At 56.6% G+C, this 17826-nt stretch overlaps 1 protein-coding gene across 1 annotated transcript in view; it reads right to left on the reverse strand.

The window, feature by feature from the left end:
* Positions 1-17826, reverse strand: part of POLR1A (RNA polymerase I subunit A) — a 62391-nt gene that overhangs the window by 23642 nt on the left and 20923 nt on the right. Inside the window, exons 12-20 of the mRNA XM_051974386.1 lie at positions 16814-17044; positions 14169-14423; positions 12084-12275; positions 4731-4880; positions 2823-3006; positions 2130-2212; positions 1889-2047; positions 781-879; positions 507-659 (exon numbers count right to left, since the gene is read on the reverse strand). Of these exons, the coding sequence (XP_051830346.1) occupies positions 507-659; positions 781-879; positions 1889-2047; positions 2130-2212; positions 2823-3006; positions 4731-4880; positions 12084-12275; positions 14169-14423; positions 16814-17044 (1506 nt within the window). The remainder of the gene's footprint in view (positions 1-506; positions 660-780; positions 880-1888; positions 2048-2129; positions 2213-2822; positions 3007-4730; positions 4881-12083; positions 12276-14168; positions 14424-16813; positions 17045-17826) is intronic.

The raw sequence follows: 17826 nt of genomic DNA on the forward strand, positions 1-17826 counted from the left end.
CAGCTGGGGTTCCCCCGATGGCCGACAGGCCCAGAACACTCTGTGGACATTAGAGCCGGGGGGTCCCATCCAGGCTCTGCCGGACACAAGCGGACTCGGTTGTGCCGGCCAACAGCTGACCACCGAGGCCACGCCCACAAAGGGTCACGCCCCTCCCCCAACTTCACCCCGGCAACAGAGATCGGCCAAAGATGACCCCGCCCCACAGGTGAGCCGGCCAAGAGCAGCCCAGGCGCCCGGCTCAGCAGAGGGAACCCCCCACGGCCCCCCAGAGCCACCTTTGGGCGTCCTGGTGAGCTGGGGCAGGGCAGTGATGACCACACATTCATCACGACTAACGGGCGCCCCCCGGCCAGCGTGCACGGGCACAAAGGCCCTCTGTGCCAGGCAGCGCCTGCCCCGTCCCGGCTCTTCTCCAAGGGGACGTTTGACAGCCCCCCTCCCGCCCCCGAGGGAGTCGCCCGTTTCCAGAACAAGCCGGCAGGGAAGGCGCCGGGAGCACCTACGGGCGGCCTGATGCCTGTGAGGAAGCGGCCGGTGACGAAGCCCCCCGAGCGCGGCGTGACTTCGTAGGGCTCGAAGCAGGGCAGGGACTTCCCAGAGGGCATCAGCGGGGGCCTCCTCCCCTCCAGCTCGATCTGGCCGAGCAGACAGGAAATCTGTGGGGTGTGAGCAGAGCGGGCGTGAGACCAGCGGCCGGCCCGGAGCCACACTCCCCGCAGGAAGAGACCCGGCCTGGCCGGACAAGGCGCCCCCCCCCCCGCCCGCCCGGGGCCAGACCTGCATCGTGTTCACAGTGGATCCCTTGGCTCCGGACTGCACCATCATCTGCAGGTTGTTCTCCGGGAAGCCTCTGTGCAGGCCGAAGGGCATGCAGGCCTGGGCAGGGCGAGGAGACGAACGTTAGTGAGCCCGGCCCACGTGGGCGACGCCGACCGCCCCCCGCCCTAGCAAGTCTGCAGCCGGGCTACCAGCGGCAGGAGAACGGAGAAGGGGGCCGCCGGGGGGCAGCAGGCCCTGCAAGGGAACATGGCCAGAAAGGAGGGAGGGAGGGAGGGAGAGAGGGAAGGACTGACTGGATGGGGAAGTGGCCCAGGGGAGAAGCCACACGAGGGTGCTGTGGATCCCCCACATTCAGCAAAGACCCCCACCGGTCAGTGGCGACTCTCCCAAAGGTGGTGCCAGAAGGGCCTGGGCCCCGCGGTTCAAACGCCAAGGAGCAAAGGCAGGAAAGGGTTTTGGGCGGGGGGCTCCGGAGAACAGGAGGCCGGCTGAGGAGAAAACCCGGGGGTCCCGGCCCCGATCAGCTTTTCCAGGACAAGTGCTCCTGCTTCTCTGGGCACAAAGCTCCCACACAGCCCGAAACCCCTTCCCTGGAAGCCAGAAAAGGAGGTTCAGGGGGTGACCTTCCCCTCCTCCCAGGGGCAGACCACCAGGCTGATCACAGACAAGGCAGACCCCTGCCCGGAAGCCCCAAGAGGGGTCGCCAAGGTCAGCACAGGCGAGCGGGGCCCAGGCCTGATGCTGCCGGACACTGGGCAGCCAAAGGTCCCCGCACAAAGGCAGGCGTTTTATTCAGGCCTTTGCCAATTAATTTGCACCAGGAAGCCTCAGAGTCTGTCTCTGAAACGAGATCAATGAAAGAAAAGACTCCTGGGAAGTGTGTCGGGGTCCGAGCATCCCGGGGCCCAGGTCAGCCGCCCCCCCACAGGAAGCCTCTCCGGACCCCTCACACCTAGGGCAAGGACCCTGGAGGCACAAGCCCGGCCCCCTTGGGGTGGTCGGCACACAGCAGGCGCCTAATAAATGGAGCGGATGACATCGAGACTGGGCCAATGGTTTTAAAGAGTCCGGCGGCCAAGCCGGGGGCGCGGGGCCCAGCGCACACCTTGTTAATCTCGTTGCTGTAATGATTCACTTCCTCCTTGAACTTGAGATCGACCATGTTCAAGTCCCTCTGGTCTTTGCTGAGATGGGCGTCCTGCCACTTGGTCTGCATGTCCTCGGCTGACGCCGTGTCAGGGAGGTTGAAGGCGGCCCTGACGGCCTGCGGCAGAGAAGCCCCGGTCAGTCCCACGGGCAGGGGGAGGGCGGCTCCACGCCCCCCGCCCTCCCAAAGCCCACCTTACCCGGGAGCCGCAGTGAGAGGACTCCTCGATGACCGCCAGCCTCTTGGCGTCTGCCCGGGGTCTGACCAGAATGTCTTCCACGTCTGCAAGAGGCCAGGAGAGAGTGGGGCGGGGTTAAGGGCTGGGGGCTCACCTGCCCTTCCTGCTCTCGAGAAACGCACTTCTAATGTGGGGAGAAAAGGGCCAAAGGGGGTGCAGGGGGCCGGGGGTGGGGGCAGGGCAAAGGCCGCCCCGGAGCCTGGCTCCCGACAGGATGAGCTTGCCTTGGGCCCAGTCACAGATGGGACGTCAACTGGTGCCTTCTGGGGAGAGGGGCCTGCAGCTCCCACCTCCAATACACCTGAAGCACATGCAAGGGCCCCAGGGAATTAAAGCAGAAAGAAGCATCTCGTTGGCCGGAGAAGATCTGGACCCCTCTAATATGGGAGGGGCCTCGGACTGACCCTTCCCAAGCACTCTCCCCCCACCCCCACCCCCTCCTGCCAAGCCTCGGAGCCCTGTCTGCTGCATGGTCTCTGCTCTCACCCACAGGCTGGCAGAGGGAGAATTCAGGGAGCCCACTCCCTCTGAGCCACCCGCCAACCACACGGGGACTGGGGAAGGGGCTGAGGCGCCCGCCAACCACAGGGGAAGAAGGGCCTCCTTGTTTGCCCAGTCCCCCTGCCCAGGGGTCTCTAAGCCCCAGACCCTTACCCAGGGTGAAGCCCCTGTAGAGCTGCAGGTAGGCCGTGAAGAGGCGAGCCAGGCACGTGAGAACCTGGCCGCTCGTTTCCCCCCCGTAGACTTCGTAACAGCAGTGGACAAGGCCATAGGCAGAGCTGCCATAGTGGGCCTTGTCCAAGACCCCACAGAGCAGCTCCCCTTCTCGGATGATGACCTATGAGAAAGAGCCATGGACAATTCACCCTTGGACAGGAACTCCCCAAGTGGGGAGGAGATCCTTCCATCAATGCAGATGGCGCCCACTCCATACCAAGGGTCACAGGTGAGCGCCCAATGCCAAGGCCGCCTCTCTACCCGTCCTGTGCTCCCACGTGCCCCTCACCCGTATGCAGACACACACAAGATACACGCCCCACACAACCTTCCCCCCACATCTTCTCTGTCCTTCGATGGGTCTACGTGGCCTCCCCAGAATCGGAGCCCCACGAGGGGCCGGCTCCCTATCTCTGCCTGGCGCCTCGTACGGCTGCTGTGCTGTCCGCCTCCTAATGCCAGGAGCACCACAAGGCCAAATTGCAGGGGCAGTGTCCAACGTGGAGAGAACATTGGGGCTGGGGTCAGGGAAGACCCTAGCTCAAATTTTGCCTCAGAGACTCCTCCAGGCGTGTGATCCTGGGAAAGTCACTGAATGAAACTTCCTGTCTGCCTCAGTTTCCTCAACTGTTCCTACCTCATAGGATCACTCAGCTTAGTGCCTGGTACATAGAATGCTCTTAATGAAAGTCTTATTCCCTTTTCTCTCTCCCTTTCTTTACAATGACTTTATTTTCTTTTTTACCTGGAAGGAGGATTTTGGGAAGTAGGGAAAAAACAGCACTGCCACCAAAAAAATGTTAGGAAAGAGAAAAGTCATTGAGACACTTTTTTTTTTTTTAAATGCAAAGGAAAAAACAGAAAGAAGTTCTGAGGGAAATGCAGAGAAACCAGATGTTTTGGGGAATAACATGCTGATTGCATCATTTTGTTTTTAAAGCAAGTGGTGGATAATAGAGATTTCCAGATCCAGATCCAATCTTCTTTTTTTGGTCAACTTTGGATATGGAATGGTCTTTCTGATGTTTATGAAATTTGGGATGAAAACTATAACCTTTTAAAAAATAAATGCCTGTGGCCTGAATGACTGATACAAACCCAAGCTGGTAGATTAGGGATGCTGAGAGGGAGGTCTGAAAAAGGGAGGCTCTGGGTGCACGGGGCTCCACCAAAAGCTTTTCCTCTTCACCCTGCGGATTCCCCTGCCTGAGTGCTAAATCATATCCCCTGGGCAGGCCTCATATCCCCCACAAACTCTCTGAGGACTCTGAACTGCAGGACAGGTGCTGAGCTGCCCTCTTACAAGGGCCTTTACCAAGATTTCCGGCAATAGCGAAATTCCAGGTCTGATAAATGTACCATGGCAGTTTAATTTCTGTTTGCTGACACAAATAAGCTAAGAGTTGATCTTGACCTGAGGACTTCTTCCCTGGAACTACAATTCCTCAAGCTGAGAAGTTAGGAGGGAGTTCGGAGAACCCACCAGAGGGGCAAATGGTCCTACAAGAAGCACGAGGTTTTCACTTAACAGTATTTAGGAGCAGCGGGCAAAACAGATGGAAGAACGCATAATGAGCACCTGTGGAAGCTGTCCTCAGGCTTGCTTCATAGCGGTTCTCTCGCCCAGGAGGCACTTCCCGCAGGAAGCCCTTGTAAGGGAGGGTTCTTGGGGCAAACTGCTGGAGACGGCAGCCATGCTCCTTTTTCGCCTAACAGGCGAGAGCCCTTTGGACCCAAGCTCTCCTTTCTGTCTCGGGCATCACTGCCTGATTTTGTGCTGTCCTCTGCTATTTCTCATCATCCTGCTCCAAACGGGGCTTGGCCCGAGACCAGTCACAGACATACCTGGGACTCACACATGGCGTCCAGGGCACCACCTGGCGCAGCGAGGGCGCCTTGCTTGATCCAGGCTTTCCCGCTGATTTTGGCTTTCCCAATCAAATTCAAGGGGATGTGGTTCTCTGGGATTATGTTTACTAGCAACGTAGAGACAACCTGTAAAAGAGCAAAGACAGCACAGGTGCATGAGGAAGTTCAGTGCCCATCGATCGACGGCAGATAATAACAGGGAACAAAGTGAGTATTGTAGTGTAAGACTCTCGAAGTGGTTTCTCTCCCGCATGGCCCCCTGTGCCCTACACAGCAGAGGACCTGATTCCTCTGACCTTCAGTGCCCACCCTGGGCACCTCTCTGCACACTCAGCTGGGCTCGCTTCTCATTTAAGTCACATCCCAAAACACATGTTTTGGAGAGAAAACAAAATCAGAAAGCAGATACATCATGAAATATGGCACAAAAGAGGTGCCTTGGAGAAGTCTTCATACTTTCTTGGGGAAAAAGAACTGGTAGTCACTAGATGTGGGAACAACAAAACCTGAAACAGATTATATTTTAACAGACAGGAAACAAGCTGTTAATGATTTGGAGTCATTGCTGAACCAGTCGTGTGTGTACAGTGAAGCCCAGACTTCTCAGGGGAAAGACCGAAGTTAATGAGAAACTAGAAAAGGAATGAGAAAATGATATGGCATGCAGTTAAGCTCCAAAAGAAACAATGTAAATGACATTTTGATGCCTTCCCCATGGGAAATAGGACAAACACTAGCACATTTTAACTATTTCTTAAAGAAACTGTAAAATTGCTGGGAAGGTTGGAATCAGTCTGTCAGAAATTAGGTGTGACCAACATATGCCATGAATGATTCAGATGGTTATAGGACCTACTTAAATGGTAATATTATAAACATTTAAAAAGTAAGAAAAGAAATAATTTTCATAAATATAAATATCAAAAAGGGTTTTGACAAACAAAGGTCAGGAAGGATAACAGGAGATAAAATAGTTAATTTTTAATAGAATTTAAAATAGAAAAGTTTTTGTACAAACAAAATCAATAGTTAGAACAAAAAAATAAAATTAAACAGGGTAAAAAAAAACAGCCTTTGAAGTCAATTTCTCTGATAAATGTCTAACATCTTAGGGAAATAGGAATTTAATACAAATATACTGAAACAAGTGCCATTCCTTGAGCAGTTTTTTAAAAAAAACCAAAACATTAAAAAGCAGTTCTAAATCATTAGTAAGAGAAGTCAAAGTTTACATTCAGATCATCAATAAAAGGATAACAATGGTTGGAGAGGCTGCAGAAGGAGAGGCACACAAATGCATACAAGAGAAGCTGAAGAGATAGCCGAACCACTCCGGACAACAATTAGGAACCAAATCCCCAAAGTGGCTAACCTATGCCCACATCCTTTGACTCAGTGATACTATGGTTAGGCTCATACTATAAAAAGATCAAAAAGGAAAAGGACCCACATGTACAAAAATGTTTGTAGCAACTATTTTGTCTGAACAAAGATAGAATCAAAATAGATCTTATTAACTGGGCAAATGATTGCCTAAACAAATGATAGTGTACAAAAGTAATGGAATATTCCTGCGGCATACAAAAGGGACGAATTCCAATGAAACTGGGAAGACGGACATGAGATGCAGAATGAAATGAGTAGAGCCAGAACAACAATTTAGATGAGAAAAATGCTATACGGGAAAAACTGTAGAAGACTTTTCTGTGACAGATCCTCCAAAAAGCTGCTGACTAATCACGTTTTCCATCTCTTGGAAATGAAGTGATGGACTCAAAATGCAGTTCTGATACAGTTAATGTGAAGATTTGTTTGTTGTGACTGTATGTGTTTGCTTATGGAAGGAGATGGGGAAAAGGTGAATAGTGAGGCAGTAAGAAAAGATCAATGAAGCACTAAAAAATGAGCAAAAAGAAGTTCAGAAGAAGAAGAACTGTTATTTTAAGCCACATACACACAAAACTCCAAGCTTCAACATGAAGATCAGTGAGGCCATAAAGAAGAGATTTATAGCATCCTACATACTCCTATCTCCCTGTTTTTACTGGTTTGGGAAAATGTTCATGTTTGCTATATTTGACAAATTCATAATAAAAAAGAAATTAAAAAATAAATGTAATATACGTAATACTTATTACATTATAATACACATTATACAACATATGTATGCGTGTACACACACAGACACACACACACACAAACTTAATATAAATTCACCTCAGTGAAGAAGGAGCCCAAAAGAGTGCATAAACCACTTTAATTTACTTTTCTAGTGAATTACCATAAATTACCATATTGGAAAGATATGTTTGGAATTTAAACTCCTTTTGAAAATCTGCTGCAGGATGATGGAAGATCATAGAAAGTACTGACTCCTAGGACAGTGAGGGCAGTCAAAGGAAAAACATGTTGAAGGAACACTTGGCAAGACACCCCACAAAACTATGACTTCCTGAGGGCATTTGAGGATTAGACCAGGAAGAAGAAAACAAACAAAAAATAGAAAAAAGTCTTTCCAAAGCTTGCACAGCCTATTTTTTTCCCACCATCCAGAAGAGTGGGGTCACCCAACTTCAGTCTTGGGTGTTCTATACTCTACTCTTTTGGTCCCTTCCTCTGACTTAGGGGTGAGGGGTACAAGACACAGGGAGCGAGAGAATATCCAAGATAATGATCACATAAAAGAATTTCCAAGTTCATGCCAGGAAGGTTTAACATACGGCACGCTGGGACTAAGGACTTGAATGTCCCTGTGGACAATCGAGGCGAGGGGGGACTATCTTTATGTGTGGTGAAGTCCCTCAGTACAAGAGCAGCAAACGGGGAGAGAACGAGCTGGGCACTGGGCTTGTTGGGAGGAGCCAGAGAAGGCCCCCCAGATCTGGACTCGCTGACAGGGCCGGATGTCCCAAACCTTGGAGTCGAGAGCTTGCTGAGGAGTCTCTGGGAATGACAGTGAGGGAAAGACAAATGCTTGGATAGGGTAAGAAGGGGCCCAGAGTCAGCCAGAAAGTACCAAAGATGGGAGATCAAAAGAGGAAGGTGCTTAAAATAAAAGGAAACTTGAACAATGCAGAAGCTTGGAGGTGGCCAGGGAGTGGGGATTGCCCAGCTGGGCCTGAGGCGTGGAGGAGTACGGCAGAGGATTCAAAGTCACCCCTTCAGGATGGGCTGTGTCGTCTGTGAGGCTTTGGGCAGATGATGTGTCTTGAGCCCCACTGGGCGCCTGGACGACTCGGTGGATATTATGTGGCTCGAGGAAGCAGCTGGGAGGGCCTGGCCCAGCAGAGGTAGCCCAGGAAGCACTTCAGGAGGAGCCTCCTGGATGATATCCCAAAAGATTTCCCCCTACATCCACATAAGGTTGAAAAGCAAGCAGATCGAGCCTGCCCACTGCTCAGATCACAGTGAATGACCGTGAATCAGAGCTCAGTTATTAGTCAGTCTGAGGTGGCCACCAAGTTTATTTAACATCTGTGGACCTAATAATAACCCTGGAGCAGGTATAACAGTTGCTATAAACCCCACTTTACAGATGAGGAAACTGAGACCCAGAAGCTGATCTGCCCCATCACAGAGTAAAAGATAGCATAAATATTTGAACCCAGTCCCCTGACTCTAGCTGTCCAGAACTCATTATCTAGCTCCATTACCTAGAAAAGGAGGGGGCTGAAGCAGTTCAGGGATTCCTAATATGGGAGCACTGAACAGGAGATTTCAGGGGGTCCACAAACTTGGATGGGAACAAATATCAGGCTTTCTCACTACCATTTAGTCTTTTTACTATGACTTTAGGCAACAAACACGATTCAGACGTGTTCGGAGGCTTCACCAAATTACCAAAGGGATCCATGATGCAAAAAGCAATTCAGACCCCTGGCCTCGGCCTTGGTGGCCGCTAAGGCTGCTAAAGCCCCTTCCCCTGTTATTCCAAGAGTCAGGCGGCAAATGCCTTCAGAAGGAACCAGACAGAAACAGCCAAAGCAGAGGAGAATTCTCAATTTTTGTTAGTCTTTAAATACGCCCAAAGCCCTGGGCCCTTAGTCACACTGAAGAGCCACAGAACAAGAAGGGAGAGTCCGAGCGGGGCGCTCCAAGCCGCCAGGCTAGACCCAGCAACACTTGCAAACGGCTTTGAAGCACGTCTCCGAGTCCCTGCTTGGAACGGGCGTGGGAAGCAGACAGGGTGACGGGAAAGGCCCCCAAAGCCAGGCCATCGAGTTGGTCTCTTACCCCCAGAGTGACAGGGAGCCACTGGGGCCTTCTGACCAGAGAAGGGACAGAGTCAGACATGGTTATCAGGAAAATGGTCTGGAGCAAGAACAGGTAGGTCAGTGAGAAGAGACTGGAAATAGGAAGAAAATGTACAGGAAATGGGAGTGAAAGAGAGATAAATGATGAGAGATGCTGCCAAAAATAAACAAATGATTGACCAGGGTGGGAGGTGGTAAGAGTTGGACCCCCACCCCCTCATTGGGGGAGGGAGGGCATTGTTGGACCGAGAAGGGGGATATCTCAGTGTCACCACAGAATCAGTAACATGGGCTGGACAAGGACATGAGCAGCTGAGGAAGTAAAGGGGGTCCAGAAGTGCTGAGCACAGGCCAGCCCGACGCTCAGGGACAGACCCTCGCCACTGCTTGCAGCAGCCTGGCAGACGGGATCAGCACCAGGGGGGAAGCTTCCACACTGGGAGTGCAAGGCAATCCGGCCGGAGACCGTCTCCGAGGCAGGGCTGCCCGGGGCAGGCTCCGGAAGCCATGACCTCTCAGGCAGAGGGACAGAGCGGGCAGGGCCTGGTGAGAGTGGATCCACCTGCTCGTGCCTGGGCATCGGCACTGGGCTAACAAGGGAAAGAGAACTGCTGGCATCCCCTTCTCCAGCGGAACACACCCCGAGGCCCTTCCTGAAGGTACCCTTCCACTCCAGGTCAACCACGGGCCATCGAGGGGACATTAAGCCGTTTCAGGGGAGCAAAGGAAACTGGGCATGGCCAGGGGCTGCCCAGCCCGTGCCGGCCTTCCCAAGGTCAAGGCCATTCTTTCCAGCTGGAATCTGGCGCCACGCTTGGAGCAATGATCTCCATGCAGCTTTGGAGGGCAAGCATCCCTCCTGGCAGGACTGCAGCCATTACAAAGACGTCAGCCCGGCGAGCTCCAGGGAGAAAGCGCTGAGCCACACAAACTTCCCAGCACCGGGATCCTGTGCCTCGGGAGCCAGAAACTCCTGGTCCAAGCCTGAGGCCCAAAGGCCTAAGAGAGGCCTGGCGACTCTGGGCCTCCGAGAAGGCGCCCCCCACTGTGACGCCGCGCCAAGAGTGAGACCCGACAGGGCTGCCCAGGACAGCTGGCTCTGCGGGCCTGCTCGGGGCCCCGCCCTCCCCAGGGTCGCAGCCCCTCACTGTAAGAAGGTCAGAGAAGCGAGGGCCGAGGGTCTGCGGGCCCAGCCTGGCACCGAGCTGCCGCCAGAGCGAGCCCCTGCCTCCGAGAACCTGCTGGTCAGCCAGGCAGGGAGCAGCAGCGGAGGCCTGGGACCCAGCTCCTCTCCCTGGCCACCCCCTGGCCTTTCAGGTCTCTCACAGCCCAGGCAGGACCGACCTGCAGCCAGTGCTCTCAACAGAGCAAGGAGCTGCAAGGCAGAGCCTGCTCTCCATCCTGCCCCTGGCTTGTTTACCACCGAGGTCGGCGGTCACTGCCAGCAGGAGCTCCCATGGCCCACTGGGAGGGAAGCAGAAGGTCCCTCTCCCACCGGCTGGCGATGGGAATGGGGGCCCGAGCCCTGCCTAAACGCTAGGGACGGAGGTCTGGGGGGAGCCCCAGGGCTTCTGTTCCAGTTTGGCCTTGGCCGGCCGGGCCTTTGGCAGTAGGAAGGGAGAGGCTGGGGGCACCACGATGGCCCGGGAGTCCGGCAGGGGGTGGACCCCACCACTGGCCGAAGCACCTGGTCTCCAAGCTGCTCTGCAGGAAGGGGCGCGCGCCGTGCTGAGGGTGAGCGCTCCCAAGCACGACTGACGCCTCCGTGTGCGACCCTGAGAGCGAGCTAAGGGCCACCTCGAGGAGGGCTCGGGGCAGCCAAGGCCAGGGGACCAGTGGGGTAAGCTTAGGGCCACCGAGTTAGAGTGAGAAGGGACCCTTCTAGCTTTGCAGACTGGGGCTCAGAGGCTCAGGAAGGTCACAGAGTCCAAGTAAGGGGCTGGGCTGAGACTGGAGGCCAGGCCTCTGTCCCCGGGGCCATGGCCCCACATCCCGGAGCTCCAGGCTGCCGCTCCTTTGCTCCAAAGACTCCCTCAAAGGCAAGGTAGCAGCTCAGGCCGAGGCACCAGGCCCACGCCGCCGGGCTCCGTGCCCCGAGACCCGTCTCCACCTTGGCTCCATAGGTTTCTGTGGGCAAGTCCCTCCCAGCCCCTTGAGCCAATGCCAGTCCCTCAGTGAGCAAACTGCCCCCCAACATCGTGTCCAGAGCCCAGCTGGAGGCCAGCGGCTGCGCTAAGTACATCACAAATGGGGTCATTCCGATCTCCGTCTGGGTTCTAACCCCCCCCTGCCCCGAGCCCTGAAAACCCCGGCCAGGGGCTACAATCCCCTCTGTCCTCAGACGTGTCCCAGTCCCTCCCGCTCCCTGGAGGCCACTGTCTCCCTCCACACACGGGCCCCTCAGGACGCCCGGGCCCCTCCCGGCATCCTCACTGAGCTCTCGGGTCTCTGCAGTCTACACTGACGCCCTCGCTCTATCCCAGCGGCCGTAGCTGGCCTCCGGTCCAGGTCGCTCCTGACCTTCGCAATACTCAGCCCCCTCTCCGGCCGTCATCTCCTGCAGTGACCTTCCCACCCTGACCTCTCAGTTGGAGCCTCTCCAGCACTGCTGCCCCATGCCAGGATGGCACAGTGGGCCTGAGCAGCACCCCGAGGCGCCCCAGCTCCCCGCACTCAAAGCAATGTTCTCTCCTGGGGACCCTTGGTCCCTTAACCTGACCATCTTGTAGAATAGGCGCCCGAAGAAGAAATCCGGCCGGAGCAGAAGCCACGCTCAGCTCTAAGAGCATCACGAGGAAGGAAGTCACAGAACGACGCAGATGGGGCGGGCCGGAGGGCTCCCTGGTCTCCCCAGTGACGGGACGGGCCCAGGACGAGCCCTGCAAAGGGGGTGCCCACAGGCCTAACATTCCCGGGAGCCGAGGGGGGCTGGGGAGGGGCAGCACTTGGACCTGGAGCTGCCCCAAGGGTACCTGGCTGCTGAGCGGCTGGGTTTTCCCATTTGTTTGGGGATTTCTCCTGCCAAGGAGAAGGCTCTTGGACAGAAAGGGGCAGCAGCAGAACGGCCGATTCCTACCTGCTTTCCTGTCCACAGCGCACAGGGCTTGAGAATGGCAGGAGGGAAGATTTTCACCCGCCCCACTCTGTCCGTCAGTCCTCGGTACACGAGCTCCATGTACTGCTCCCGGGTGAAGAAGCAGCCGCGGGTCGTCATCCTGGCGCCGGAGACCATGTGATCCTGGATCAATCCAGCCAACGGCTGGCCGTCCTGCCCGACCAAAGAGAAGAAGATGCTTTAGAGGCAAATGACACATCTGACCACAGGCTTCAAGGCTGGCCAGCCAAGTGTGACCTCTGTCCCTCCCTCTCCATGACACTATCCTGGACTCGTCTGCTCTCCTCTCCTCCCCCCCAACGCAAAACCCAAACAAACCCCCTGGAGGAGAACCCTGTGGGCCCATCGCTCCTCCCTCACTGACTCAGCACTAAATCCTGGGCAGGCACTCGGAGGCAGAGTGGCCGCCGGCTGCTGGGCCTCCAGCCTTCGGACAAGCCCCGAGCATTTCCCGTGGGTCTCCTTCCTGCCTAGCAGGAGCTCAGACTGGAAGGCCTCTGAGAGGAGGGCCTGTTTCACTCTGCAGGGATACCCCCTCGCCTAGCACGGCGCTTGGGGCACAGCAGGGGCTCGCGGAATGCTCGCTGACCGACTGGACGATGACTCCTAAAATCAAGGAGAAGAGCTCCCAAGTCACCTGTCCGCAGCGGTTGTTACAGCTCGTACGCGGCCCGGGGGAATGCTGGCCGGAGCCCAGCAACCCCATGTGGGGTCTTGTAACTGAGTGGGGGATTGCAAAATCATGAGACGGTAAATCAGCCAACCTGATTCGTAATTTACACGCCTACGTTCTTGGGGACATGTAAAAACTGCTTGGGCAAAAAAGGGCTGCAAGTGGAAAAAGTCTAAGAAACCCGGGGCAAATCAATCAGTTAATCAATATACATTTATGTGCCAGGCATTAGTGATTAAAGATTTTTTTTAAAAAAGGAAAAACCATGGGAGAGATTTAAAAAAATAGAAAAAAGAAGTGATCGTAGCATGTGTTGATTTACAGTCAGTCTCCTCCGTTCTTTTTCTGGATGCAAATAAATGACTATTAAAAACACCTCACTAGAATGACTGAAAATCAATTCACACAGGTTTTGTAAGGGCATTAGGATAATTGGCAGGGGAAGCTCAGGTTTATAGCATTTGCAGTTTTATTATTTCTTTAAAAACTTTTTTAAAATCTTGTTTTATAAACATGGAACTAGTAACTATAATACATAAAGTATATTAGGGTTTGTAAAACACTTTCCTCACAAGTCTGGGAGGTAAGTAGGGGTAATAATCTTTGTACAAGTGAAAGATGGGGCAACTGAGGCACGGAAAGGAGGAGGAACATGCCCAAAGTCAGAGCTCTTCAACAGTGAGCTGTAACCATAGCAAGAAGGGCGGCGGCCCTGGGGCTGGCCCCACAGAACGGCCTCCGCCGGACGGCCTCCACTGTGCCTCCCAGAGCGGTCCCAGCACAAGCCTGCGACAGAGTCGGGCCACCGAGGGCCCAAGCCCAGCGGATGGGACTTTATCCGCTTCCCAAGGCTCCTTCGTCCTCCCCGGCTCAGGCTCCCACTCATCTGACTTGCTCGTGACCCTTCACAGTCCCAGTGAAAGGCTCTTTTCAGAGGGACGCGGGCTGCTTCCCAGCCTGAGTCTGAGAGAGGGCTCAGCCCAGCAGTTTCCCCAACCCTCCTTGTGGAAGATTTCACTTTGTTTCACCGGCATCAAATAGTTCTTTAGTTTTTGGAGATCTCGGGCGCCAAGTTCTCTCAGACCCTTCTCTACAAGGTGGCTCTTAAAGAGTCCTGGTTCTCCCTGCCACCCGGCCTGGGGGACACGGGGTGTCCTTTCCCAGCTCCCCAAGGGTGTGGGAGCTAAAGAGATTCTAGGGAGAGCACGCTGGTGAGCGGCATTCGGGACCGCCCACCTCGGGGAAGCCCCTCCACATACCCAGAGGGCCTGCATGGACGCCCCCCCCAAACACACAGCGCCTCCTCCCACCCGAGCCGGCCCGGCGATGGTGCCCGAGATGGGGGCCGCCCACCGGCCCACGAGCCGACCTACCTTGGGCACCAGGTACTGCTCGTCGGTGCAGGCCAGGACGCAGGCCTCGGCCCGGCCCAGCTCGCTCTGGGGGAAGTGGGCGTTCATCTCGTCCCCGTCGAAGTCGGCGTTGTAGGCCTTGCAGTTGGCGTAGTGCAGGCGCAGGACCTTCTCCTCGGGCAGGATCCGGGCCCGGTGGGCCTGGATGGAGGGTCTGTGCAGGGTGGGCTGGCGGTTCAGCAGCAGAACATCCCCATTCTTCACGTGCCGACAAACCTTGACAGAACACAGGACAGGGTGACGGGGATCTCTGCGGCTCGGGAAGCCAATGTGGGGGGTCTGTCGGACACAAGGGGCAATGGGGGGTCTCCCTCCCACCACCACATGGGGGGCATGGCTGTGTCAGTTGGAGCCTGACTGTCTCATGTGCCCTCACCAACTTCTCCTGACTCTTCCTTCCCATCCCTGTAAGCGCTAAGGCTCCGTCCAGGCCTCCAGCTCCTGGCCCGGGGGTCTCGGTTCCCCTGCACACCCACCGCCCGTGGGCTGCTCCTCCATGTCACCTCGGCCCCCCAAAGACGGTCACTCCTTTGGTCTCAGAAAGGGGAGTGAGTGAGGAGAGGGTAAAGGCTACGAGGGGAGGAAAGGAAAGGGGGAGCAGTCAGTAGCCAGGGGGAGCCCCAAGACAAGTGAGAGCAGGGAGGATGATGGTGGGCCATGTCCCGGGGGGACGGACAGAACGGGGTCCCTAGAACACAGAGAGGCTGGCCGAGGACGCCTCTTCCTGTGAAGGTGAAGGGCAGTCAGCGAAGAGAGGGAAGAGGGGACAAGAGGAAGCTCTCAGCGACTCCCCCCAAACCTCCCAGGGCCAAAGGCCTGGGGCAGGCAGGAGACAGAGGCCTAGTGTCTTCCTTTCGAGTCCGCAGCATGTGACCGAGGGATTGGAATAAAGAATGTCAGGAAGGCTAAACCACAGGCAACTGAGCTCAGTGCTTCTAGGTCAGCGCCCCTCAGAATGGTTTCCTTTGGTCCAGAGAGGCTGGGACATATGATGGTTTTTTTCTCCCGAGCTCCATTCATCTTTTCTTGGTTATTTTCGGCCTCAGAAGCCGCAGGCGGCTCCGAGTCACCTTCCAGAAAGGTCAGCCCTCCGCGCTCCCTGGGACGCACCCGCGTGAATGACCTCGTGAGCTAAAACGTCCAGGTTTCCTAGGAGACTTGGACTCCACGGATTCCCAGGGGCCCCGGCCAGGGCTCTGGCAGCTCAAGTGCGTCACTTGGCCCGGAGTGACCTACGAGGCCTGGGTTATTCGCTTCTCAGGGGAGAGGCTGCTCGGCTCTGTGGCCCCAACCAAAACCCAGGCCGGGCCCAAGGCTTTGCTTTCATGGAAACGGGGGTGGAATCACAGCTAAACAAACGCGGGGCAGCTGGGAATGACAATGGGAAAACACGCAGGCCAAACTGGCTGGCAGCTGTCCAGCCCAAGAGGAACGGGGGTCGATGGGGCAAGGGCCAAAGTGCTCTGGGCTGACAGGTCACAGGTGAAGGGGTCAGGGGCCACTTTTTCTGTGTTTACTAAATTCCAGTCCAGTATGAAGGAACCACCGGAAGCAGCCCCTGAGCTCAGGGGCCCCCCCAGAGCACTCGGGGCAGCTCCGGCCCCCCACTGTCCCCCCCCACCTGCACACAGCAAGGAGAGGGACCCCGAGGCCTCTGCGGCAGCAAGGAGCCCAGGAGAAAACCTCGAGCGCGCCCCCTGCCGGGGACACCTGGAAAACCACCAAGTCCCTCATGTGCGCGGGGCTGCAGCGTCTCTGCTCTAACAGAACGACGTCAGTTAGGTCTGGGTCACTCCGCGGGGGAGATGGAGCGCTCCGGCCCAGAGCCCAGCTACCACGCAGCTGCCACGGCCACGAGCCTTTCCCGACCCCGGAGCCGACTCTCCAGATCCAGGCCGTGCGGCCTCTCCGCTGTTTTTTCAGTCCTTTCAGTCGTGTTGGGCCCCTCATGGCCCCGTGTGGGGTTTTCTCAGCAGAGATACGAAGGAGCTGGCCATTTCCCAGCCCATTTGACAGATGAGGAAAGCTGAGGCAAACAGAGGGAAACGGCCTGCCCAGGGTCCCCAGCTAGGAAGGGTCTGAGGCCAGGTTTGGCTCGGGCCCTCCCGACCCCAGGCTATCATTGCACTGGCTGGCTGCCCTAACAGCGCTCCCCACGCGGGGTCCTGCCGGACCCCTGGGCACCCCCTCTCCATCTCGGGACAAGGACAGCCCCCTCCCCACGGCGCCAGGCCCAGATGTCCAGAACAAGGGGCGGGCAGTCCCCTCGTGGAGCTTCCCCAGTAGCCGAGCTCATCCCTCCCTACAAGTCCCTTAGACGGGGGCCGAGGAACTTCCTTTCCCTTTTTAAGCTGCTTCACCGTGCCCGGCGCCCTCTGTGTTTCCCGAGTTCCCCCAACGTGCCCAGGCTGGGGCGAAGCTGTGGGCAAAAGTACACGCCCCCCTCCCCAGTGCCCCGTATGGTGGGCCTGATCACAAGGGAGCAGGAGGTCGGAAAGGGCAAAGGGCAAGGGTTGGAGAAAGCCCGGGAAGCTTGCCCCACCTCCTGCTCTGCCCATGGGGGCGACAGGGCCCTGAGCGAGGGGGCCGAGCCGGCTGGCACTTACCACCTTTGCCCCTTGGGGCTTGGGGCCGCCAGGGGCGGGGGTGAGCAGCTGCTTGGCCACGGCCTCCCGCTGGGTCAGGTCCGTGGTGCTGAGCGCCGTGCGGCTGCCGTCCTCGTTGATCACCATCGAGGCCCCCGGGTGCACGTTGGGGCCGTTGATGACGGCCTGCCTCAGCTCCTGGACGTTCCACGGGGTCACGGGCTGAGGGTAGGTGAGCTTCGTGGCAAACACCTGAGAACAGACACGAGACTCGTGGCCCCGGAAGGGTGGGCAGGACCTTCTGCCGCCCGCGGCACCCTCCCCCTGGGCTGCGGGGACGGCCCCTTTGTATGGAACCGGCCGCTTTGTATGGACGGCCCCCTGACTGATCAGTGCAGGCGACATCAGCTGAGGAGACTCCGAGTGTGGACAATCTGGAGCTGGGGCCGGACGCTCATGGCCTGCCTCGGGACCGGATGCCCGCGGCTCCTTCCCCACGTCCCCACTTTCTCCCGCAGGGCCTCCTTCCCCCGGGGCCTGGCTGGCACGGGGCTCTGAAAGCTCTGGCTCTGCCCCCTCCCTTCCCATGGCACCCACACATCCCCCGGGGAAGAGGCAGCTGGGTCCTGATGGCACCGTGAGGGCTCCAGCTCCACTCATCAGCACTCCACCAACCCCAGAATGCAATGGGGAAGGGAGGAAGGAGAGCTCTCCTTGGACGGAATTAAGCTGCCTTCTTATTAGTGCCCCAGGGGAGGCGGGACACCAGTCCCCGGCAAGCGGCAGTTACTGCTTGGCGCTGACAGAGCGCTGCTGAATCGAACGCTAGCAGAGAGTGGAAATGGGGGCCCGGACCACCTAGGAGCTGAGGGGACCCCTGGTCCTGCCTCTGGGCCCCCTCCTGGGGAGCTAAAGTGAGCTGGGCGCATCCCCCACCCAGGGGCCCCGCATCTGTAAAACGAGGAAATTGGGCTAGCTGGTCACTCGGGCCCCTGTGATCCCATGTGTCATCTGTAAAATAAGGGGGCTCAACT

The sequence above is a fragment of the Antechinus flavipes genome, chromosome 2 (assembly GCF_016432865.1).
Source record: "Antechinus flavipes isolate AdamAnt ecotype Samford, QLD, Australia chromosome 2, AdamAnt_v2, whole genome shotgun sequence".
Lineage (NCBI taxonomy): Eukaryota > Metazoa > Chordata > Mammalia > Dasyuromorphia > Dasyuridae > Antechinus > Antechinus flavipes.